This window comes from Armigeres subalbatus, chromosome 2, assembly GCF_024139115.2.
Source record: "Armigeres subalbatus isolate Guangzhou_Male chromosome 2, GZ_Asu_2, whole genome shotgun sequence".
NCBI classification, from domain to species: domain Eukaryota; kingdom Metazoa; phylum Arthropoda; class Insecta; order Diptera; family Culicidae; genus Armigeres; species Armigeres subalbatus.
The window spans coordinates 131229641-131256261 of NC_085140.1; the positions used below are offsets into that span (position 1 = coordinate 131229641).

At 37.2% G+C, this 26621-nt stretch overlaps 1 protein-coding gene across 1 annotated transcript in view; it reads left to right on the forward strand.

Annotated features, from left to right (window-relative positions):
- Positions 1-17678, forward strand: part of LOC134215120 (dentin sialophosphoprotein-like) — a 39508-nt gene extending 21830 nt beyond the window's left edge. Inside the window, exons 3-7 of the mRNA XM_062694370.1 lie at positions 5793-6815; positions 6878-7219; positions 7274-7360; positions 7423-7761; positions 17425-17678. Of these exons, the coding sequence (XP_062550354.1) occupies positions 5793-6815; positions 6878-7219; positions 7274-7360; positions 7423-7761; positions 17425-17480 (1847 nt within the window). The 3' untranslated portion in view covers positions 17481-17678. The remainder of the gene's footprint in view (positions 1-5792; positions 6816-6877; positions 7220-7273; positions 7361-7422; positions 7762-17424) is intronic.
- The last annotated feature ends 8943 nt before the right edge of the window (positions 17679-26621 follow it).

A 26621-nucleotide genomic window follows, 5' to 3' on the forward strand; every position in this document is an offset into this window, starting at 1 on the left:
TTACCGCACAGCTAAGGAGGGCCCCTAATTATAGAAGAATTAGCAACATTAAAATACAGGCCGTTACAAATATTTAATTGAAATTATGTCCTACCTACTGGTTTCCGAAAGGTCAAGAGGGGATTATAAAAAATATCCTAGCCTAACTAGCCTATCCGAATCAGTTTTTTTCCAACTTGTATTATTACAAGTGCGATAGTTTTGTTTTCATGGCTTTTTATTATTCGAAGAGGTTTTTGCCTCTCTTTTATCGTTGTTCGTTATCTATTGAAAGCGATTTCTGCAATCCCTGAAAATGATATTGAAACCAGATTTCTTTAATGACGAGTCTAGAGGTTTTCTCGGTAGTGATGATAGAAAGCAACATGCGACCTACGCTTTGGAACGTTTCTGAGACCAAGGATATCTCCGAGAGTCCTAGAAGAGAAGCTAATTAGCATTTAGCATTCAGCTTGTGGATCCCTGAAAAAGATACTTTATCGATATTTTCTTGAAAGCGACTCGAGTTTGTCTGGAGAATTGTCGACGACACATCTCAACAGTCTCTGGTCATTCGTTGTTAACATCTTGATTTTATCACATGATATCGCTTTACAGGAGAAGTGATAGATTAATGAACAATATTTGGTCGTAAACCACCATAAGAATGAAGGAAAGACTGACAGAAACAATAAAGTATGATGCCATTATAAGATCAGGATTCGTAGCATTAGTCGAAATAATCAAATCAATAATAATTCACTAAAAGATATTTTAGTTACAAGGCAATTATTGTCGCTGTCCGGAACATCTTTTGATGGCGAGGAAAGGGGATCTAAATGTCAATGAAGGTAAAATACATACGATTTGACAGTTAGGTACCACACATGTTTCGGACAGCAGAACAAAGGGAATCGAAGCGACAATCTTTATCTTGTAACTAAAATATCTTTTAATTCACTGGTCAAGGTAGGTCAAGGTAAAGTAAGTCTCAATAACTGAAAATAGATTGAGGAAAAAAATAGAGATGCAGATGAGTGCACTCAGTTTTTACTTCTGCAGCTCGACAAAATCCGCACAGCCGTCTGCCCAGCAAAATAAAAACTGATATCCCGGAAAAAAATGTATGTTTGTTAGCTGATTTTCTGCAAATTATTTGCTGGTTTTCAGCAACTTTGACAGAAATCTCGGCAAAAATCATGTTAGCTGGGGCTGTGCGAATCTCGGTAAAAGTTTAACATTTTGCTGGGATCCCTGTAATAAAAATTAACTGTATAGGAAACAAGCAATTAAAAAAAATAAAGGTTTTTGTTATTGTTATATTATCAATTTCCCACCTTATCGGCCGCGACGATTTGAAATCGTCGCAATACAAATTTTGATGATTTTAGTACCATTGAGCAAACGGCTTGAAAGCCAGACGTCCTGTCTGTAATGCGAGTAAACGGCGCAATTTTTGTTTTAGCTGAAAATTCGTAGATTTCGAATGGGGTTTCAATTAATTTAGATTTGCTGTTTTAATATAACCATTTACGTATAACATTGACATATTTTTGACTATAAAATGATATTCTACTTAAATTAACGAATCAAACGAGACTTGGAAAACTCATTTTTCTCGGTTCAGCATTGTTGGCTTTTCGGCCGTAATCATATGTTGCTCGAGAAATGTTTATTCGCTGAACGGATGTTTTAAGGTTAACTCTAGACCAACAATTGAATATGGTGTATCAGCCAAAATTTATTTTTCCCGGTTCCTCGTCTACATACATTAAGGTCACTCCTGACAGAATCCAAGTTTCAAAGTGCTTGCGTTTTCGGGGGCACACCACTCGATACGGAGGCGGCGGACAACTGTCATTTTTGTTGATTCAGCTTTGCTGCGTCGCAGCATGCGTGAAAAAATAAAAATGACAGTTGTGCGTTGCTTCCGTATCGAGTGGTGTGCCCCCGAAAACGCGAGCACCTCGAAACCTGGACTCTGTCAGGAGTGACCTTAACAAAGAACTGGAAAGAATAAATTTTGGTCAGAACATAATCTTCAATGATTCAAATTGATCGGGACTGGCATTTTGAATCTGAAACATCCATTTTCCAAGCAGGGGGGTCATTTTAAAGTTTCAAATTTGGTCCGTCACAAAAAGAGGTCAGGAAGTACGCGCCAATATCTCAGCCGTTTTTCAATGGATTTTTTTTCAACGGAGATTTTGGTATGAGTTGATCAATAAACTCTCTAAGATTCTATACAACTATTGCAAACAATTGATTCAATGCATTCAACTATTGAAAATTAAATTTCGCCAGCTAATGTTGAAATTGCACTTTAACAGTAAATTGCCTACGTTTCGGCTATCGGAAGATCCATTAATTACGTAACGCACAAATTGGACTTTTTCAACCCCCCTCTCCCCTATGTCACACTTTTAGTATGAAGCTTTTGTATGGATCGTCACACTTCACTCAACCCCCCTCCCCCTCCAAGCGTTACATAATTTGTGGACGTTCCCTATTTGCCATCGTGAACATTTGTATGGATCGTCACACTTCACTCAACCCCCCTCCCCCTCCAAGCGTTACATAATTTGTGGACGTTCCCTATTTGCCATCGTGAACATGCATAAAATGTTGATGATCAAATTTTGCATCCACTATCGCACTATACGTAATTCTACGTTCAATTTGCGGTCGTATCTTTGATACAACCTTCTACTTTTTGCCTTTCTCGTATACTAAGTATACGTAAAGGCTATATGATCACTCCAAAAACAAACTTTTTATAGAATACCCGGATACCCATAGTGTTATATACCGATCGACTCAGTTCGACGAATTGAGGTGATGCCTGTTTTTTTTTCTTCCTAAGCAATGGAGGGGGAATCTGCTCAACAGACATCCTGGGTTGTCCAGGAAGTGCGGGGTTAGGGGCCACCTCCAACGAGGGAGGCAGGACTGCATCCCCGACCCGCTAAACCGTTTCCATTGCCGCCAAGCCCATAGTCCCTTCGGTACAACCAGAAAGTAATGCTTCAAAGGGGGGCCAGTGCACAACGCACCCTCGAGGTTAGTTGCGTGTCCTTGCAGCACCGAACATCGTAACTCGCTTTTTTAGAAGAACACCGTGGAATCGTGCCAGCGTGTTGCCGGCTTTCCAGGTGGCCTTACCACGCCCTATGTCCTCGGAAGGTGGGAAGGGTCGACTTCGCGCCTGCTTCCCTCTGCACGACTGGTATCAAGAATGATGATGCCGCGTGCACCCCAAATTGACCTTTCTGCGATAGGGCCTATTCGCCAGCACACAGAGGGACTTGCCGACGCGGTGCCTACGCCTGCCCCAGCCTTGACGAGGACCCCTTTCCGTCCTCGGGCTCGGAATCCGCCCGGTTGACCAACGCCGTGAAAGCGACGATACCATGTTGTTCTTCGCGCGGCCACTTGTTCGATAAAAGGATCGAGTACGACCACAGAGCCTTAGAATTCTGGCCAATAGTACAAAAAAACTGAATGATCATTTTCATGTACTTCTATTTCACAGACATTGACTGGGTGATTGAAATTACCGATTGTTTAATGTTGAGGAATGTATTTGTATAAAACAACTACCGCTTTTGATATTTGTCTTCAAATTGTATTTAATGACAATAACAAATGTGTTCTTTTTAATATTCTTGAAAAAGAATATTTTATTGAACATTCAAGGTTCAACAGAGTTGTTGTATGTATATTTGAAATCATTATAACAGAGGACTTTACAATTAAATCCTAACGACATTGTAACTTCAGATGCACATATATGCAATTTTTCAAATATTTGCGATATATGATTCCGTTGTGAGTTTAAATTTACATATTTACAACTTATGACATAGATTGTATATTTGCATTATATGTAACCTTTCTACAATTTTTCACAACTTCTGCTGGATCTATATATGATTACGATCTGATCTGTGCATATATAAAATTTAATTTGTACATTCTTATACGATTGCTGGTTTGCTGGGTAACGTTGCGGACGGGAATAGGGGGTGCTGCCCAAATGGTCCCGCTCCCTATGTTATTTTTGTACACATGCCAACCAAGTAGGATGAGTATTTAGTATTGTCCGGCTTCTACCCGGCATATAGGCAATTAACTTTGAATGTACTGACATTTTCTATTTGAAACACAACTTCACTATGGGAATTATTTTAGTATCATGATATAATGATGAAAAATGATTAAATATGGAAATTCTTAATGAACACTAAAAAATGATGAATAATGCCATTAACAAAAAGTTTTTAAATTAGTTACCACGGAAATTTCAACCAAAAAATTATCATGTATTTAGTTTTGAAATTTTCCTATAAATTCCTCAAGTTATTCTCCAGAATAACTGTTCGGAATTTTCGTGAGAATATTTGAATTAGTTTCTGAAAAATTTCATGAAGTAATCCCTGAAAAATGCTGGTTTGACCCCTGTAGGAATTTTTGGATGAAGAAATCTCCCATATGATTTCGGATGGATTTCCCAGTGAATTTCCAAGAGAAATTTTAAAAGTATTTGCATTTGGATTTCCCAGTGAATTTCCAAGAGATATTTTAAAAGTATTTGCACATTTTTTCAAATTTCCATGCAAATTTCAAATGAAACACCAAGAGAATTATAGTTGGAATTTTCAGAAGCAATCTAGCAGCAACTCCTTCAACACCAAAAGAACATTAACCACAATTTTGAAAAAAAATTGATATCAGGTGATTTTTTTAAAATAAATATTTCTATGACTGGCCAAGCATACGTTGTATAGCAAGGGATCTTGTGGCCAAAGAGCAACGTTTTCTCAAGAAGTTTTTCGCACTTTTCAAGGAAGAAATCAATTCTATGCTTGTTGCGGTTATTTGTAGGTCGTCATTCAATCATCTCGATTTATAGATTTTATCGGAAATGAAAATAAATGCTCCAAAATTGTGAGTAGGTAATTGTCTTAAGGATATGAATATCCTACAGTCAAACCTCCATGAGTCGATATTGAAGGGACCATCGACTCAAGGAAATATCGAGATGTGGAACAGAAGCTCCTTGTAAAGCTCTTTGAAGGGACCATCACAGTAGCCCTGGAAATATTTTTTAATATGAAAAAAATTGTTTCCATGAGTCGATATCGAGTCATAGAACATCGACTCATGGAGGTTTGACTGTATTTTTTTGGCAAAGAACCTCAAAAATATAGCCATTGGCGTGATATAAAAATATTAGGCGGCGAGGTAAATTATCATTCGGCGGCGCGCCGATTTATTTTCAACGGGATGGCGGCGTGAGAATATCGTCGGCGCCGGCGTGGCGTGGCGGCGCATAGGTCTACCTGCAACATAGTGGCACCACTTACCTTACACATCTCCAATTTCTGAGGTGCCGCAGAAGCATCAACCCCCAGACAGTCCTGCCAGGCATCGCGAGACTTTTGTGTCCCCTAAATCTGAAGTGCCGCAGAGGTATCTGCCCCCGACACTCCTGCCAGGCCTTATCAGATTTCATTCATTCTAACACTACCGACCATGCGTACCATACGAGGCTTACTTGTGTGCTTACCCATACGTTCGGTCCATCACTTTGTGGGGGTATTACAGGTAATTCCCCAGCTCCCATTCGCTTGCACCACATGTGTGCACCTCTTGGGGTGTGTGGGCACCACCCACTGCCACTCGCATGCCGCTGAAGCAGCTTGTGGAACCTCCACAGGCTCCGTTAACGACTTGGTTAATTCTTGCTCACTATTTTGAGTCTGGTCACTAAAAGTCACTAATGAAATCTCTAATATATTTTCCCTTCACAGCAAAAAACGACGTGATTGGCACAGAGAATGACGGTGAAAGGGTAGTTTCTGTCAACCGTAATGATGCTGGTGGCAGTGGTGTTAGTATCGACTCTGCAAGTGGTGAGGACGCTGTCGCGTTTGAGGTTGGCGTTAGCTCTAGACTAGACGATACTGACACTGTAAGGTTGAGTGTGGGAATTAAAAGAAAGTCCGACGAAGATACTGACACTGCATGTAGAATGGACGAAAACATGCTGGGCGAAGGCTTTGAACGCGATGGCTCAAGTGGGATTGACGTGAATATCATTGCTGGAAATGCTGGTAGAGGAGACGAAAAAACAATCGAAGAAGCCTTCGAACTCGCTGGTTCAAGTGTGGTCGACGTGTGTATCATTGCTGATACAGCGAGTGCAGGAGACGAAAAAACGATTCACCGAGACTCTGGAGGCGCTGGCCTTAGTGGGATTGGCAGGTCTATCGTTGCTGATGTTGCAAGAGTAAAAGGCGAGAAAACGTTCAACGGATCCCTCAGAAGTGCTGGTCCAGGTATGGTCGCCGAGTCTATCGGTGCTGATACTTCGAGTGCAGGAGACAGAAAAACAATTTACCAAACCTTTGAAGCCGCCGTCCCAAATCGGATTCACGTGTCTACCGTTTCTGATACCGCAAGTGAAGGAGACCCAAAAACGCTACAAGAAGCCTGCGGAAACGCTGGTACAAGTGGAGTCGGCGTATCTGTCTACTCTGATAATGCTAGTAGATTAGACGAAAAAAACATTGGAGAAGCTTTTGCAGGTACTGGCCCAAGTGGAATGGGCGTGTCAAAAGCTAGCAGATGTGGAGCTATAGCAGAAGAGGTTGAAATTATTGATAATGCTGACTTCAGTGGTACCGAACAGCTGGCAAATGCTACCATTATGGATGTCGGAAGTTGTCCTTCAATAGATAGTGTAGATGGCACTGTTTTTGTTCCTAGCGTCAACTCAACGGGTTCTAGAGCTTCATCCCGAAAGCGATCAATAGCCGCGAACAAATCGAAGGGTAAGTATTGAAATACTTAATACAATATTATAGCCCTTTCATAAGTTTTTATTTCTTGGCAGTATCAGCAAAAAACCAAAGATTTACATCGGTTGAAATTGAGAATTTAGTGTTTGAATCGGATGATAGTAACGAGGATGAAGAAGGCCAAGTCTCTGGAAACGCTGGTCTAAGTGGGATTGCTGTGTCAATCGTTGGCGAAGTTAATGATTTCGGAGGAGATATTAATGTCGTCAATGATGCTATTTTAAGTAATTTCGGTGCAGCAGAAGCTAATGGTTTGAATGTTGGAGTTGGTACAGTAATAGATGTTATAGATGACACTGTTGCAGCCGCTAGCGGCCACTCAACGGGTTCTAAAGCTTTATCCCAAAAACGTTTAATTTCTAAAAACAAGTCGACGGGTTAGTATTAAAATAATACAATCATCCTTGAATGCAATATTTATCCATTAACAGTGCCAGCAAGAATCCAAAGACTTACATCAAATGAAATTGAACACCTAGTGTTCCAATCGGATAATAGCGATGCGGATGACCAGATGGGTAAGTTTAAATGATGTAAGATGATTATGATGAATGTTAAACTGTTCTGATATTTTTGAAAGACCCCAAGCAAATGAAGCGTACTAAAATAAACGTGGAAGGTGACGATGACACTGATGATCCCAGTGGCGATAGCAGTGGTTCAGATGACGGAAGAAGTATCGACAGTGATAGTAATAGTAGCGACGAAAGTGACGAGGTCAGCAATGACAATAGCGACGATAGCGACGACACTGTCGATAGCAGTGAAAGCGATGACCTTATATTTGAGGAGAGTGAGAAAGACATTGACAGCATTAGGAGTACATCCGTGGAATGTAATCGAAACGATGCTTTAACGGGTACCGCGAAAAATGGATCAAGTGCTCAACAAAAGCAAACAAACATTTTATCGTTTTTTAGTAAGTATATATGCTTTCATGAGAATGGGTAGTTTTAAAAAAATATATTTTACTGTAAAATGGATTCAAAATGCACTAGGGTATCGAAACATAGCTTGAGTTGCACGGATAATAGTGCAAGATGCATCACATATTATCTCTCTGTTGCGCTTTAGTCACTTTACTATAGTCTGACTGATAAATATCAAGCAATTTGGCGACAAAACCAAATTTATTACATTTACATTTATTAGTTAACATCTACACAGATAACACTGAATCAAAAATTTGACGCCACAATACACGGTTCGAGGCCACATCTCTCCATCCTCGGTTGCGCCCCACGCTCGCCAAGCCATTCTGCGCCTGGTCCGCCCACCTCGCTAGCTGCGCTCCACGCCTTCTTGTGCCTGCCGGATCAGAAGCGAACACCATCTTCACAGGATTGCTGTCCGGTATTCTTGCAACATGACCTGCCCATCGTACCCTTCCGGCTTTAGCCACCTTCTGGATACTGGGGTCGCCGTAGAGGTGAGCGATCTCGTGGTTCATCCTTCGCCGCCACACACCGTCTTCTTACACACCGCTTAAGATAGTCCTAAGCACCCGTCTCTCGAATACTGCGAGTGGTTGCAGGTCCTCCTCGAGCGTGGTCCATGTTTCATGTCCGTAGAGGACTACCGGTCTTATCAGCGTTTTGTAGATGACACATTTTTGGTGCGGGTGTGAATCTTTTTTGACCGCAGTTTCTTCTGGAGCCCGTAGTAGGGTCAACTTCCACAGATAATGCGCCTTCGTATCTCACGACTTACATTGTTGTCAGCCGTTAGCAAGGATCCAAGGTAGACAAATTCATCGACCACCTCGAAGGTATCCCCGTCTATTGTAACACTGCTTCCCAGGCGGGCTCTGTCGTGCTCCGTTCCGCCCGCTAGCATGTACTTTGTCTTCGACGCATTCACCACCAGTCCAACTTTTGTTGCTTTACGTCTCACGCACCTGCCACCTTTGCAAATGTTCGGCCGACAATGTCCATGTCATCCGCGAAGCAAACAAATTGACTGGATCTGTTGAAAATCGCACCCCGGCTGTTACACCCGGCACTCTGCATGACACCTTCTAGCGCAATGTTGAACAACAGGCACGAAACTCCCATCCCCTTGTCTTAGTCCCCTGCGCGATTCTTCACACAGTTCTGCACACCATCCATCGTTGCTTTGATCAATCTTATGAGCTTCCCAGGGAAGCTGTTCTCGTCCATAATTTTCCATAGCTCTACGCAAAACCAAATTTATATAAGTTCCAAAATCACAACTGAATTCTAATAATGTTTAATAAGCAAGTCTTTGCTTTTTGTTCTATTCTCAAGCACGATTTGTTTTGTCTCCATAATTATCACATGCTTCATTCAACTCTCTTCAAACAAGTTTGACGAACAGCAGACTAGATCTATTCGTTTCATTCACCGCATACACCCCTGGAAATAATTATAACATGGGGCAATAAATCAGTACCGCTGAATTTTCTGTATTTTTGTGCAAACTTTACAGACATCTAGAATGATAGAACATTTTAAATTCACTTACGTGAAAAACGTAAACCTATACTTTTAGAGAAACTGATTTTTTTTTGAAACTAATCCTCTTTGGATCAAGACACCGTTCCAAATTCTGGCAATTTGATTTAGGACATATTTTGCCTCCGAGCTTTTAGTGACCTAAAAAATCAAATAATGATTATTATTTGTAAATTTCTGTAGAACGTGATTTCCAAGATGGCCGATTTATGGCTTTGTTGTAAATCACCTTAATGTAGAGACTATACCTTTATAAGAAGAATAATGTGGTAATGAATTACCCACTAACAGCAGCAGATTATGAGTTAACTACCTGGAATCAGCATAGCGTTTGATTTCACAGAATTAGGCACTTTTATCAAAAACATAATTAAACCGTTTGTTTGAGAAACTGCAAATGTAACATTTTTGGCCAAAATGAGATTTTTATATATTCTGAATCCTCGTCCAAAAATACGTATTCTGGCAAAAAACACGAAAAAAAAAATTTTTGTTCAGGAATGTATGAAAATTTTTTCGTTTGTTTGAGAAACTACATATGTCCACGTACTTTGAAGAGCAATTGTAAAGTACTGCTTACATTTTTTGCACTGAAAGTGTCCCAGGGTGTTGAGTTTTGCCAAAAACTATTGATCTGTATCGAAGAAATCGAAAGATTCGGTGCAAATTTGTTCAAAAACGGTTTTTTGTTGTTTTCTCGAAATAGTGTAAAATGGACTTATGCAGTTTCTCAAACAAATGATTCAATTGGTAGGTGGAGTAGTTGGTACTGTAATATCCAAGTTCTCTGAACAAAATAACTCAATTGATCAATAGAAGCATGCATCCATTGTTAAAAATATGCAGATAACGGTATCAGACACCCCAGTACCCATTATTTAGTCGGAATGGTATGACCCTATATTTCGACCCTGGAACTTTGCTTAGATTTTGCTTAATGATTTTTAATTCACACAAGCCATAATTCCTAATATATCGTTTCCTTCTGTAATATGAACCATATTTTAGGAAAAAAGGCATTGTATGAGCAATGTTTAGCTGGTGTATTAAAAAAAGTTTAAAAATTCTCAAATTTTGCTATCTTTCACATAACACATCTTCAGATATGTGTGTTCTTCAATATTATGTAAATTATTTAAAAAGCTGCCATAGTTCTATCCTTGACTTAAGATTAGCATTAGTTTTTCGTAGAAAGTTCCCAATTTTGAGAAAACCTACATTAGGTGTCTTTCGCCATACAAATTTCTGGCGGTTAACTCATACTGGCTATTCGTGCATATACGATAGTGTCTGGCAGCGGCGGGTAGGAAACCAGCTACTGTTTGATAAATAATGCAATAAATTAATGATTTCGTGTGTGTTACTTCTACGTGAAGTTAAACGATTTACAATGATATGGAAATGCTAATATCATCTTCCAAACTTGGACGTACATGTTCATGATAGCATTAGAGGCGAAAGTATAGAATTGATAGTTCCGTTAGGATACGGCAGGCATGAAGATTGTTTTTTTTTAGAAGTCGATTTGAAAGCGAGCGGAGGGCAATATTTGTGATGGCACATATCTCGCCGACCTTCTGCCAAGCTCCCGTATGAAGGGAGGAAGAATATCAGTGTGGAAGCTGATATCTCCACTGGCTATCATGGAAATATGTATCAAGTTTGGAAGAAAATAATGCAATGTTTTTGATAATATGACATAATATTCTTTATCTGGATGCAGAGCTTTGGACCATAATTATGCAGTACCTATGCACTAATGGACCATAATTATGTTTATTTTTTGTGTAAAAGAGTATCAAAATCTGAATTGAGACTGTTTTGCGAATAAATATCAAGCTGGACAACACAGATATCTTTGATTTTTAAATTTCTAAAACGATGCGTATTTATCATTTTTTCTTAACATGACGCAATTTCATACTGATTTGATAAAGACAATCAAAATCGTGAAAAACCAACATGGGACTCTTATTCGAACCTCGGCAGGACCTAAACATATCACATTCAAACAAGCGCAAAAATAAAATAAGCGATGAAATAATTAAATAAATTATTATCCTTGAGCGTCTTAGCGGAAAGTTACAAAGTTAAAATATTTTTAAAAAATATTCCATTTAGGTACTTCCACTATTGTTAAATTTGATGTATCAAGAGATACGTATTTCGTTTCCAACTTGAAAACTTCTTCAGTGTTTTGTTATCGACAAGTTTTCAAGTTGGAAACGAAATACGTATTTGTTACATTTTTTACATATTTGATACATCAAATTTAACCATAGTGGAACTAAATGGAATATTTTTTTAAATATTTTTAACGAAATAATTAAAGTTAATTAAGTTGGCACAACACAGCGCAACTTATTTATTTTAAATCGAGATATGATTCAATACCCTTAAAAAAATTACAATAATAATAATAATTACAAAAAACTACTCTAAAAATGATAAAGGGTACATAGAATACCTTTTGGCATAACCCTGACAAAATATTATTACCGTGCGTGTACCTTATTCTGCGCGGCTCCTAATTCTGCGCACTTTGACACTAAAACATTTTTTTAAATTTTCTTCAATGTTATCATTATATTTACTTACATGTCATCAAAAAGTTGGCAATTTATTGTTGTCATGTGCAGATAATAAAGCAATAATTTAGCGTTGATAACGGAAATATGAAGAAAAACAAAATCGGTAAAATCGAAAAATGTCGAAAAATGGCCGCCATTAGCAGCAGCGCTAAAACTCACGTAAACATTTTTTTCTCGAATTTGAGCAAAAAATAAAGATTAGGACTCATTTTTTCAAAGCGGAGTTCCAAATCAGATTATTTGTTGCTTCAATATGATGAAAATCGGCTTCCAGAGTGTAATATCTATCTTATGGAAAGCATTTTATGTTGCGCAGAATATGGCACAAAATTTACTTTCTGTTCCTAATTGTGCGCGTGGAATGGATAGGTACAATAAGCCTGGCTTGTCAACCCAAATTGAACGTAGCAACTGTTTTGGCAAGGAAACATATTTCAAAATGCTGGAATAAAACAAGAATAGCAAAAAATGCGAAGATAGATTATCCGGAAAGAGACAAGGGATATCTGCTACTTGGCCTTGCGCACCACAGCTCCACTGAGCGTTTTTTAAACTTCGAGTTTTCTAATCTAAATGTGTATACCACGTTACTAGCACGAATAATTTTCCCTGAAAAATCAACATCGAAGATTTCCTAGGTTGGCATTCTGACATTTGAGAAAATAGCACTTTGGGCAACATCCGCATTTATGTATGACTGGTCTTATTATTCGCGTTGGATTACATTTATTTCAATTCCATATAAATATCGGATTTGACAGGAATAAAAAATTGCCTTTTCGTCAATGGCGAACTTTAATAAACAAGGCAAAACAGTGACTTGACCATCGACATGAACACAATAACCGATCTGGAAAGTTGTCTAACGGAAAATCGTCGAAAGCAACTTGTGGTGATGGCGAGCAATCGGATAATGGACTTGAAAAATAGATAAGATCTTTGTGCACATACATCGTACACACATACATGCACACAGGCATTATCTCAATTCATCACAGCTGAGTCGATTGGGTTTGGGTCCAATTCGCTAGGTCTTATATTTCGTTATAAGTTCGTTTTGGAGCGGACGTTTTTTCGTCTACTTGCGTACGAGAACGGTAAAACGTTGTAGTCAGATAGACTTTAGGAAATATTACATGGTACTAAAAACGTGCAAAAGTAATGAAATATTTGTATAAATGTTCAAAACCATTTCATGAGACAAAAAATTACTCAAACTGACTGGTTATTATTATGCGCAGAATTAGGAACATTGTGCGCAGAATATGGAACATTTCAAAATACGTGCGCAGAATTAGGAACCATATGGCAATTCACAAATCAATTAATAATATATGTTCTTTGGCAATTTAATCAAAATTTTAAAGATTCATTGTCTTCCGTGGATTATAGTTGCACAACTACTACATAAAGGTATTAATAAATCATTATAGTTTCTCGATAACAACGATTTTGTTTCAAAATTTTCTTAAATGCGCAGAATATGGTACCTCCACGGTACATCTAGGTAATTCCACTGAGGAAGGCAACGATGATCACTACGCAGATATCGTTAATTCCAATGATGTCAACGATGATCACAACGCAGATAACGTTAATCCCAATAAGGATTTCAACACCAACGATGGAACAACAGACGTGTCGCCTTCCGTAAGTATTTTTATTGTTAATAAATGTTATTTTTATAAGATCTTTAGATTATGAGATTTACTGCTTATAAATGCATAAGTCCCATATTTGCTTGATTATCGATATGGGACAGTTATGCATTTATCGACAGTTAATAACTTAATGGTATGGTATGGAACGTCGTTCCGAGTAAAATTTAGATGTATGAACTCCCGCATAGAAAAAACACACCATTAACATTTACGTTGCTGTTCATTTACATTAAGACCATAACTGTTTTTCAGTATTGAATTATAAACTACATAATTTGCACACCAATCACCAATACATATTGTTAAAATTCTGAGAACAGTTGGCGAATAATTGTATATACAATCCGTCTATCAAAATATGTTGACACATTCCATTCCTTGTACCTTTATTTAAATAAAAACAACCCGTATCAGCAGTATATAGAAAAGTGTTTTATAATTAATATTCTAACCGAATGGAATATGGAATTAATAATGGTAAGTTTGATTGATTTTAATTTATCTTGCTGATTATTCTTAGCTTATTTTTTCAGGCTGGCTTGCTGGGCCGGACCCCAACCCCCATATTACCGGAGGACCATTCCGCTTGAATTTCCGGTGGACCATGGTGCACAATTTTGCTTAGAGTCCCTCGCTGACATTCGGACGATGATCAGCCGCCCCTAACATGGGAAACAGACGCTGTTGTGAGCTACTGCCAACATGATCTTGATTTATAGACTTTATCGGAAATGAGAATAAATGCTCCAAAATTATAAATAGGTATTTGTCAAATAAATATGAATTTCCAACACAAGAGAGATAAAACTGACCACAACAATAGAATGGACTTTTGGAAAAAAAAAAGTATGAACCCCAAATAAATAGCCATCGACGTGGTGAAAAATATTCGGCGGCGCGGTAAATTTTCATACGGCGGCGCGCCGATTCATTTTCAACGGCGGTGGCGGCGTGAGAAAATCGTCGGCGGCGGCGGCGTGGCGCGGCGGCGCTCAGGTCTAATATGTGCACGCACTTTAAAAATAAATTATGGAGTACTGACTACAGTTTTTGCACTGGAAATGCCCCAGGGTGTTGAGTTTTGCCAAAATTCAATTTTTTCAAAACCAGTTTTTTGATTGCCATAAGACGAGTTTAGTACAATTCCATTTAATTCCATTACCTCGTATTACTTTTACATATACATATGTCGACCTCAAATGTAAGGTGGTCTTCAGTGTCTCGTACTAGACTCCACATTAAAATTCACCACGGGATTAAAATTGTTTGATCGGAAGTTTTGGGCAAAATACTGTTTATTATTTGGGTCTCCAATAGCCTTGCGAGCAAAGCACGCAGAAGAATCTTGCAGGATTGAAATAACTATTCCGATTGTTGCATCAAACAACGCGAATATTGTTGTTTCAATCAACAATAATATTCAATGTTGTTGCTTCAGCATGTTCACATGCTTTATTCAATTGAATATTATTGTTATTTCAATCTTGCATCGCATGATTGAAACAATAATAATATCGTTCTTTTGATAACCATTTCATGATTTGGAAAATCTGTATACAATTGATCATCATGTCTACATTAAGTAAGCACGGTGCAGAGGTAAAGTGGAAGACTCTCACTCCCCGTGTAACTAGTTCGATTCTGCTTCTGTCACTTTTTCCTCTTTTGTTGTTGTCATTATATTGTCGATAAAGTAGTTTCACAGTGTTTTCGAATGTAAAAACAATCATGAATATTGTTATTTTCTGATGTATTGTTTGACAGTGACAGCTGATGCTTTCCAGGTTAAAACAAATAGAGAGATGAATCAACTATCGCGTATGGTTGATTCAATCCTATTTGTGGTTGTATCGAAAATTAATATTGTTATTCATAAATAAATGCAAAAATATAGTTGATTTGAAACAGAATCCGGTTGATTCCACCGTATTTTTTCCTCCGTGAGGCGTCAGATTGCCAATCCGGATGTTTTCGGGTTGGAAACATTCTTGACACGCAGAAGAATTTTGTACGATTGAAACAACTATTCCGATTGTTGCATCAAACAAGGTGGATATTGTTGTTTCAATCTTCAATGTTGTTGGTTCAACACTTGTTCACTGCTTGGTTCAATTGAATATTATTGATATTTCAATCTTGCATTGTATGATTGAAACAATAATGATATTGTTCTTTGGACAATCATTCCATAATTTGGAGAAACTGTATAAACTGATCAGTATAAATCATCCTGTCTACATGAAGTAAGCACGGTGCAGAGGTAAGGTGGATGACTCTCATTCTACATGTAACTAGTTCAATTCTGCTTCTGTCACTTTTTCCTCTTTTGTTGTTGTCACCATATTGCCGTTAAAGTAGTTTTGCAGCATTTTCGAATGTAAAAACAACCAGTGACAGCTGGAAAGCATGGTTGAAACAAATATATAAGAGAGTTGAATTAACTATCGTGTATTGTTGATATGGCGGGCATAGAAAAGCTTTCAATTAAAAACTGAGGAAATGTTAATAGAATACTAAGTTGAAAACCCAGATTAATCCATCTAGCGGTTATTGGGCCTTTCTCGCACAGAAGGGTAATAAATGAAGCATTTACGCTTACTCCTTGATGATGTACAAGGCAAAACAGTTACGCCGTCTAATGTTATGATTGAATGTTTACACTAGCAGACGATAGATGGTGCTGTTAAAAGTTTTTCGAATTTCCTATGTTCGAATTTTGACTTTCGGACAATTTCATAGTACTATGAAACTATACGATTAGCTTGCTTACGCCTGAATACGTGCAACTCACGCATCTTCTTAGTACGATGAAACTGTTATTGGGAGCAAGCCACGGATAAACTTCAAAAATATTCATAGGTGCAAGGCAGTTTTATAACGCACTATTGTTCTATGTTACTATTTCTCATCACTATTTTAATATTATCTATTTTTTGCGATTCGCAATTGTTATGAAATTCAATAGTGACCAACAGCGATTTAGTCTCTGTCGGATGCAACTTGTTGCAAGAAAATCGGTTAAGAGTTACTGTGTGAAAAATTGGCTAATGTTTTTATGGCAAATTGTGCAAACACACAGACATACACACGGGCAGACAGACATTTGCTCAGTTCGTCGAGCTGTGTCGAATGGTGCATAACACTATGGGTCTCCGAGACTCCTATCAAAAAATTGTTTTTGAAGTGAAATGATAGCCTTTCGGTACAACTTTGTTGTACGAGAAAGGCAAAACATGCCAATTTCCAGTTTATTATTGCGAATACCAAAGGCACTATTTCCTCTAAGTGGATTAATCAGGGTTCTATGTTTATCTCACGATTCTGAGTTTAACTCACGATACTCAGCACTACATGAAACGTATTATTAGAAAGCACAATGCAATATACATACCCAATCCATTATGTTTAACTTCTACAAACTCAATTACAATTAAAAAAATCCAAAGTATTTGCCAGCACGAGGTGACTGATAATTAACAGATCTTGATCAGTTTTAATTATAAATCTTAAGGGTTTACTGGTAGCTCAGTTTACGTCATACTCAGTCGTACACGATTACTGAGTTTCGGTAATCGGTGCAGAAAACAGTTCTTAGTAATTTTTTTAGAATTTTAGTAAAAGTCCAAACTGTTGAGCGCTGTTTATTTTGCTGAATCAAAATTATGATTTTTGGTGTGTATACGTATTCAGATTACGCCATGTATCATATGATAAATAATAACATGATAACAATCCTCATACATCTAATTTTCTTATCATGCTTTATCACTATTAAGCTATTATGTAGAAGTCTAGATTACCGGTAAACTGCTTTGTTAACATTTGCATATATTTTCTTTTTCATTTTTTTTTTTAGTTGATACTCGGAACTTGGAATTTTGGTCAATGGAAGGAGATGCAAACGAAATATAGTTGGCTAGACTATTCCAACGGAGGTTTAGGCTGCATTATTTGCATCGAAGCAAACCAAGCATCTTTCCAAAGACTTAATGGTCAGCATAGTACACCGTGGCTGACATACAACATTAAGCCAAGTAACACCGCTAACACCGCTTCGCAATCTAGAACGTTGCGTAACAAAATTTTTAAACACAAGAATTCAACTACCCACTTAGAAAATGCCAAAATTGTGGAAGCAAAATTAAACGAAAAACTACCTTCGGTTGCGTCTGCATTGCACGCAAAGGACATGGAAACCACCAAAAACGTTTTTTACGCCGCATACCACATAGCCAAAAGCAATCTGTCGCTAAAACATTTCGAGAAATTGACGAAAAAATTCTGCCGCAATGTTGGCGTCAATACGGGAAAAACGCTACACTCTTGATTTAGTTGCAGCAACATAGTGAACCATATAGCAGATGAGGCACGGAAAAACATTGTTAGAGAGATCGTATCGGGAGACCAAATATTTTCAGTGCTACTTGATGAGAGCACGACAAGAGGAAATGTCGCCGTCTTGATGGTCTTCATAAGAGCAATGATCGCAGATGAAATTACGAACATTTTCCTTGATCTTGTAGAGGTTGGAAAAACATCAAGAGAAATATTTTCTGCTCTCCTTTTAGTTTTTAAGAAACACGGATTTTCATCCCGTTTTTTGCAACGCAATTGGCTTGCTCTAGGAAGTGATGGTGCAAGTGTGATGACTGGTGCCAAATCAGGCTTAGGCAAGTTAATAATTGAAAGGTTTCCAAAAGTTATCCAGTGGCACTGTCTGAACCACCGATTAGAATTAGCTGTAGGCGACGCTGTAGAGCCTGTGGGAGAGATACGAGCTTTACAATCCTTATTCGACGCTCCATACACGCATTTCAGCAAATCAACCAGCAAGTCAAAATGTTTGAAAAGAATATATATACGATTGAAACTGAAATTCCTGAAACCGAAGAAGGTCCTTAGTACACGATGGACCGCTAGTTCAATAGAGGCCCTCGAAGTGGTCTGGACTAACTACGAAGCGTTTCTAGAGTACTTCAATGAAGAAAACAGCGGAGAAGTATTCGATTCCCTTTTTTCAGGAGAATTCATTTACAATATTGCTGTTCTACTAGACATACTGAGAATTATTAAATTCTTGTCGCTTGAATTGCAGAAAAAATCTTGCAATGTATTAGACGCAGATGCAGCTATCCATAATACGATTGTGTTACTGAAGGGAAGCAAAGCTAGGTGCTTGTGAGCGGAAGGTAAGCGATATTTCAAAACACAAATCTTGCTGTTTACCCGGAGTCGTCTGAATAAATCTAATCTTTTGTATCTTCTTATCCATGCGGTCGTGGTAAGAACAACGGGCACCTTAAGGGCAAAATAAAGTAGCGGAGATGGCCACCTGTTCTAAGCACTGATCAACAATGCAAAAATTATTTTCAAAGAGACGGCGGAGCGGAAAGACGTTTCCTCAATTACAGAACTTTGTGACATCCTAGGGATGGAAAATCAAGAGAAAATCATAATTTCCTGAATTTCGTGGAAACAGGGCATTCTAGTGAAGTCACGACGTTGAAAAAAATAGTTAATCCTATTCCAGTAAGGAATGCAGAAGGTGAAAGGGGGTTCAGCCGAATGAACCTAATAGTGACGGATAAGCGCACTTCCTTGAAAATTAAAACTACATCTAGTTTAATGTTCATTGCCATGAACGGTCCTCCGGAGGAAAAGTGTAATCCCACCAAGTTTGCTCAATCGTGGTTGTTAAGGAAGAATTCTGCGTACAGCTGTAGAGCACGCAAAAGGAATCAAACCGAAGAAACCCCGAAACCCACGTGGTGCTTTTTTGCATAAAGCAATAGAAACTGAAAATAATAAATTTGAAATTATAGAAATAAACACTTATAAAGAAACAGTAGTTGATTAATCTGTAGTGATTGAAAATGTTGGAATAATCTATATCTCTATATATATAAATGAATTTGCGTTGGCTTTGAGGCATTATAACTCACGAACGGGTTGACCGATTTGCAAGATTTACTACTCAACCGATTTGTCTTGGCCTCCGCTGTGTATATACAAAGACTTGGTGAATTTAATGAGAATAGTTGAAAATTTGTCAAAATACGGAATTGGGGTGAGTTGTAAAGGAAGCTATCAAGTTCGTACTGAAATTGATGTAGAGTGCGACGCTGCAATCAATTGAACGATTGACAGTTGGAACAAAACCAAACCTGAGCGAGATCGGTTCGACTAGTATATATATATATATATATATATATATATATATATATATATATATATATCTATATATATATATCTATACCAACCTATGTATGTATGTAAGTTCGGTAACTACTTCTGAACCACTGGGCCGATTTCAACCAAATTTGGTACAAACATTCTCCATTATCAGGGGAAGTTAACAAAGGAATGGTCATTTGGATTAGAGGGAGGGGTTTTGTTTAGAAAACGAACAATTCTGTGTAACTTTCAACTCCCAGAACCGATTTCAACCAAATTTTGTACACATTCACTATGAGGAGACGATTATATGGGAGGGTAATTTGAGAAAGGAGGCAGGGGTATGTAGGTAGGGGTATGGAGGGAGAGGTATGGAGGGAGGGGTATTGTTAAAAAAACGGGCAATTCAGAGTAAATTATGAACCCTATGGACCGATTTGAACCAAATTTGGTACACACATTGTCTATCCTAAGAAAAAGATAACAAAGGGGTGGGATGGTCTTTGGAAGAAAGGAGAGGGTATAGGAGGGGTAGTCAGAAAATGAGCAATTCAGTGTAATTCCAAACCCCCAGGAACGATTTCAACCAAATTTTATACACATTCACTATGAAGAGTTGATCATACGGGAGAATAATTTGGGAAAGGGGGGATGGGTCTAGAGGAAGGGGTATTGTTTACAAAACGGGCAATTCAATGTAACTTCTGAACCCCTGTACCGATTTCAACCAAATTTGGTACACACATTCTATTCTATCTTAAGGAGAAGATAACAAAGGGGTGGAATGGTCATTGGAAAAAGAGGGAGGGTAAGGGTGAAGGGGTTGTATCTAGAAAACGAGCAATTCAGTTCAACTCCCAACCCCCAGGACCAATACCAAACAGATTTGGTACACATATTCTATATTTTTGAAAGATGTTTATTGAAAAGGTTGAATGGACATAGAAATATATATCAGAGTGAATGAATAAAGCTTCCAAGGAATGATAAAATTTGTGATGATTAAATCATTCCACTCTATGATTAAAGATTATGATAAATGATTTATTCATTTTCGATTTTGATAATGATTAAAGATTAAATTCATTTTTGAAAATGATTGACGATTATGAACAATGAAAAACAAAAACGGTTGGGGTATGATAAACGATTATCGATCAGGTATAATACATATAATAAACAGGTAATCTTCTATATAACGTACCCTCGATATATCGTACATTTTTCCTCGATATAACGTACATTTTAAGAAATTATTTTTATTTGGCTAGTTTTTCCAAACTAATGATGTCAATTGTCATAAACATTCATGAAGGTATCAAATCATCTTCAAGAGTCTAAATTTATCATCCAGAGACATCATTGTTTTAACTGCTTTCTTTTGTTCACAGGATCCTCTGAATTTTTTCTAGCTGTTGGCGAACGATGAGTCAGTGCGAATTTAAGCAAATCCTGTGTCTGAATGTCTAGTCGATATTGGGCGAAAGTTTTGTTACAATATAGCTAATTTTGACTGGTAACGTATCGGTATTGTAGATATAAGATTAATTTTTTTCGTGGCCCTTTGTGTACCCGAAGAAACAAAATGAGGTCTGAGTGGTCCTTAGCCTCTTGCACAGAAACTTCTTTTCATACCTTCTCGTGATGCTAACCGAGGTACGAGCAATGTTAGGGAAGATCGGATAACAATTCCCGGAGGGAATTTTAGTAAAACACTCTCCCCACAATTATGGAACACTTTTGCCGAAAAGTAATAATTTCACAATCAAATGGACTATTTCCAATGGCAAACGAATTTCCATCAGCATAATTAGATATCTACCTTGTAACCCACAATGATTCTGACTACTTTAAATGCTTAACATTCTTAAAATTTGATTTATTTGAAAACATCTGATTTGATCAGTGTTCCACAATTGTGACCACGACAATAATGTCCCACAGTTATGGAACAGTTTAATTTTTCGTGTATCGCTCGTGTATAATCGCTTTTTAAGCACTGTTTGTGTCGACATCCATGATTAAAAGCAATAATAGTAGGCTAGTGTTCCGTTGCACCAATTGTATTAGCGGTATGAACGAATTTATGACTAATATTTGCATCAATCGACATTGTTTACATTCGCCGCCATATTTGACGGAAAGTGTTCCATAATATGGTTATTTCCATCGTTTGAAATTTCAGTCATTTTCTTATAATCACATCTATTTCAGACTGAATATTGCATAACGGATCGAAAGCTTAGATCCTAACGATGATATTCATGTATTAATACCTACAATTGGTTGATTTTTTGGCGTTATAGAAGTAATTGAATGTTGAGAACGTCGTTAAGTGTTCCATAACCGTGGGAGTGGTGTATGCTGGCAGGGAAGAGAGGTCTTCAACGGATAGGAAAGGGAGTATCTTGACAGACCAAACAGACAAAAAAAACAAACTAATCGAAAGTTAGAAGAATCACTACGAGGAACACTTGAACTAAGAGTACTTGACTATGCCCAAGACCGGTAGTCTTTTATAGGCATAAGATTTAAATATCTTCTTATTCGAATCAAGTACGAGATTCTGTGTCTCATATTAACTGTTTATGAAGCCTTTCTTTGCCTAGAGGTAAGATTCTCAGCTACAAAGCAAGAGCATGCTTACTTCTTTTCCCTTCCAATGAAAACAAAAATAGTAACTTGACTTACACATCGCTGTTGACAATAATAAAAATACCTGATAAAAACTATGCTGCGAGCCGGAAATGTTCCTATAGGGGATGTGATGCCATCAAAAAAAGAATATTAACAGATAACAAATGAAGAATTCAAATTTTCAGGTCATTTTTCCTGATTTCAAACGAATTTGTGTAAAATGTTTACAAGAAAAGTTGTTTCACACTGCTAGCTGAATTGTTTTTCAAAAAGTAAATGATCGTACATAAACTACATAATAAAACAGCATTTTAATATTGCAAAATGATTTTTTTTCATGCTTCGATATAACGTACAATTCGATATAGCTAACAACTTTGAAATCGAAATGTACCTTATATCGAAGTTTAGCTGTAATCAATAATCAAGTAACCTTTATTTCAAATTAATTAATGATTGAAGATTAATAAATAAAAGCGAGGTATTAATGATTAAATTTATTTATTTATTTATTTCGTCAAACATAATGTAGACTACATTAAAAAAAACTTATGACTATGTTCTATTGTAACTAATGTTCCTAAAATATTTTCTTAGGCTCATACGAGGCATGGCTAAATCAATTGCTTCACAATACTGATTGTAAACAGACATCATTTGATTCATTGGACTAAATTTTGCATAATTTGTTCGATGATGACAGGTGGCAAACAAGTTTCGATTTCTCAATTGCCGAGTAGGAGTGTAAAAATTTAAACAAGACAATAGTTTGGTGGAATCAATGCGATGCGAAACAATATCATTCACAAATAAGATCATGGCAAACTCACGACGCTTTTTCAATGATTGGATATCTATAAGCATACATCGCGCCTCGTACGACGGAAGTGGGAATGTTGTCCACCCTAATTTGCGTAAGGCATATAAAAGGAATTGCTTTTGAATTGATTCTATTCGATCATCATGTGATTTCATATACGGAGACCATACAATACTACAATATTCTATAATTGATCTGACATACGCAACGTACAAAGTTTTAATTGTATAAGGATCTTGAAAGTTATAACTAAATCTTTTAATAAAACTGAGCATATTTGTTGCTCTATGGATAATGGCGTTGTAGTGGTCAGTAAAGGTTAGCTTAGCATCTAAGATTACACCCAAATCTCTAACCCTTTCACAGTTTTTTACTGGTTGATTTCCTAGAGTTACAGTTATCGATGGTGTGCTCCGTTTTCTACTGAAAGTGATCAAATTACATTTCTCGACATTAAGTTGTAGTAAGCTTTTGTTACACCAGTTATCAAATATGCGTATTTCGTTCAAGAAGATGTCATTGTCACCAGTATTCTTGCTTTCCATAAATAGTTTCATATCGTCCGCATAAATAAGGATTTTAAGATGCTTAAGAATGAGTGATATATCGTTTACAAACAATATGAATAGAAGAGGTCCTATATGCGAGCCTTGGGGAACTCCAGATGTTACATTGACTGGAAGCGACTGTTTCCCTTCAAATCGTACTATTTGTTGGCGGTCAGTTAAGTACGATTTAATCCATTTAAGGAGTCTCATCTCAATTCCCAATTTCTCAAGCTTGAAAATCATCATAGGAATATCGAGTCTATCAAATGCTTTGCTAAAGTCTGTGTAAAGCGCCTCAACATGACTACCTTTGTCCATAGCATTCAATGAGTAATTTACAAATTCTAAAAGATTGGTAGTAGTCGAACGTCCTTTAAAGAACCCGTGTTGTGCATCTGTTATTATATGTTTTATTTGGTTGAACATCTTTTTATTGATGATTGATTCAAAAGTTTAGGAATACATGAAATAATGGCCACTCCACGATAATTTCTAATATCAGATTTTTCCCTGATTTAAAAATTGGTATTAGAAAAGACTTCTTCCATTCTTTTGGAAAGCTACTGGTTTCTAAAGATAACTTGAATAATAAAAATAAAGGTGTCGTAAATTCGCTTGCCAAAACATAGGTGGAATTCCATCGGGTCCGGATCCTTTTGAGCCATCCAAATTCTGTAGAGCTGCCAAAATCTCCGTTGCATTAATTTGGTTTACACCAACACTGCTTAAATAGTCAGGAAAATGTGAAAATATTCATAATCACGATCACTTTCGGAAAATTCGGTATATGTCTCTTGAAAAAAGGTTGCAAAAAGAGTACAAATTTCATCAGCATTATCTCCTAATTTTTCATCTAAAGTCATTTTCGATGGAAAATTGCTGGATTTTAGCTTGGTTTTGGCATACTTGAAAAAGTTTTTTGGACATGATTTGATTTCATTTTCGGTTTTAGCATTATACTCCGTAAGCGCCGAAGACATGGCTAAACTAAGTTGATCGCAAATATTCAAATAGTTTTCTAAATTTTCTTGACTTGTGTATTGTTTGTAAAGTTTATGAGCCTTTTGCTTTCGGTTTTTCAAATTTTTGATTTGTTTGTTGAACCATATTGGGTTTTTCGAGTTATAATTGCGACGTTTCCTCACGAGTGGTACTTCATTCCGAACAATGTCTAATAAAATTGCATAAAAGTCTGTAACAGCACATTCAATGTCAGTTTGATTTTGTAAAATTTGTTGCCAATTAGCTCTGTTCAATTTTTGTTTAATGTTGTCAAAATTTGCATTTTATAATCGAGAATATTTTCGAAATCATAGCCATAAGGATCATGGTTCCGATGCACAAATACAGAGTATTCTATTGCTGTGTGAAATGCTTCATTTTTCCATAACGGCGATAGAGACTCATTTACACAGAAATCATCGAGGGTGTTTGTGAATAAAAAGTCCAAATAGCAATTTTGTCGATTTTTCACATGATTGATTTGATTCAAGCCTAAACATGCAGTTTTTTCAAAAATAAATTGTAAAGTCTCATTTTCACCGACAACTGGCAGCAAAATACTTTCATTCTCAGAATCTTTTTATTATTTTGTTATTTTAAATGAACCATTATCATGATTAAATCTATGATTAATCACTTATATATAACTCAATGTTCGTATGTTTGTGTGTATGTTCCAGCATAACTTCTGAACCCCTTTACGCAGAAGAATCTTGCAAGATTGAAACAATTCCGATTGTTGCATCAAACAACGCGAATATTGTTGTTTCAATCAACAATAATAATCAATGTTGTTGCTTCAGCATGTTCACATGGTTTATGCAATTGAATATTATTGTTATTTCAATCTTGCATCGCATTATTGAAACAATAATAATATCGTTCTTTTATAAAGACAGGATCACCGTCTTCGACCAGAGGTCGTACAGACTGAACACTTAAACATCTTGCATTAAACAACGGACAGGACATTTACGCAACACCCAGTGGACCAGTGGAGAATTTTTCGCTTTACGAAAAGTTTTCACCTTACCGGGGTGGGAATCGAACCCACACATCATAGCACACGCGTCCAGACGATTGACGTCGCTATCCGCATGGCCACGAAGCCCACCATTTCATGATTTGGAAAATCTGTAAACAAATGATCATCATGTCTACATGAAGTAAGCACGGTGCAGAGGTAAAGTGGAAGACTCTCACTCCCCATGTAACTAGTTCGATTCTGCTTCTGTCACTTTTTCCTCTTTTGTTGTTGTCATTATATTGTCGATAAAGTAGTTTCACAGCGTTTTCGAATGTAAAAACAATCATGAATATTGTTGTTTTCTGATGTATTATTTGACAGTCACAGCTGATGCTTTCCAGGTTGAAACAAATATTCGAGACTCGAGAGTTGAATCAACTATCGCGTATGGTTGATTCGATGCTATTTGTGGTTGTATCAACAATTAATATTGTTATTCATAAATCAATGCAAAAATATAGTTGATTTGAAACAGAATCCGGTTGATTCCACCGTATTTTTTCCTCCGTGTTGGCCGATTTCAACCAAATTTGGAATACACATTCTTTATCTTAAGGAGATGACGATAGGGGTGTTAGGAATGGTCTTTGAAAAAGAGGGAGAGTGTGGGGAGGAGTGTTATTCAGTTATCGATCAACTCAGTGTAACTTCCTGTACCCCTTGACCGATTTAAACCAAATTTGGAACACATATTCTTTTTCTCAATTACCTCAGTGTAACTTCTGATCTCCCCTTAGAAGATTTCAGCCCAATTTGGAACACACTTGCTTCATATTAACATTCCGGGACTCGCTTCGTCCTGAACCGATCACGCAGTCCCGCCTCTGTTGTGAATGAGAAGCGTG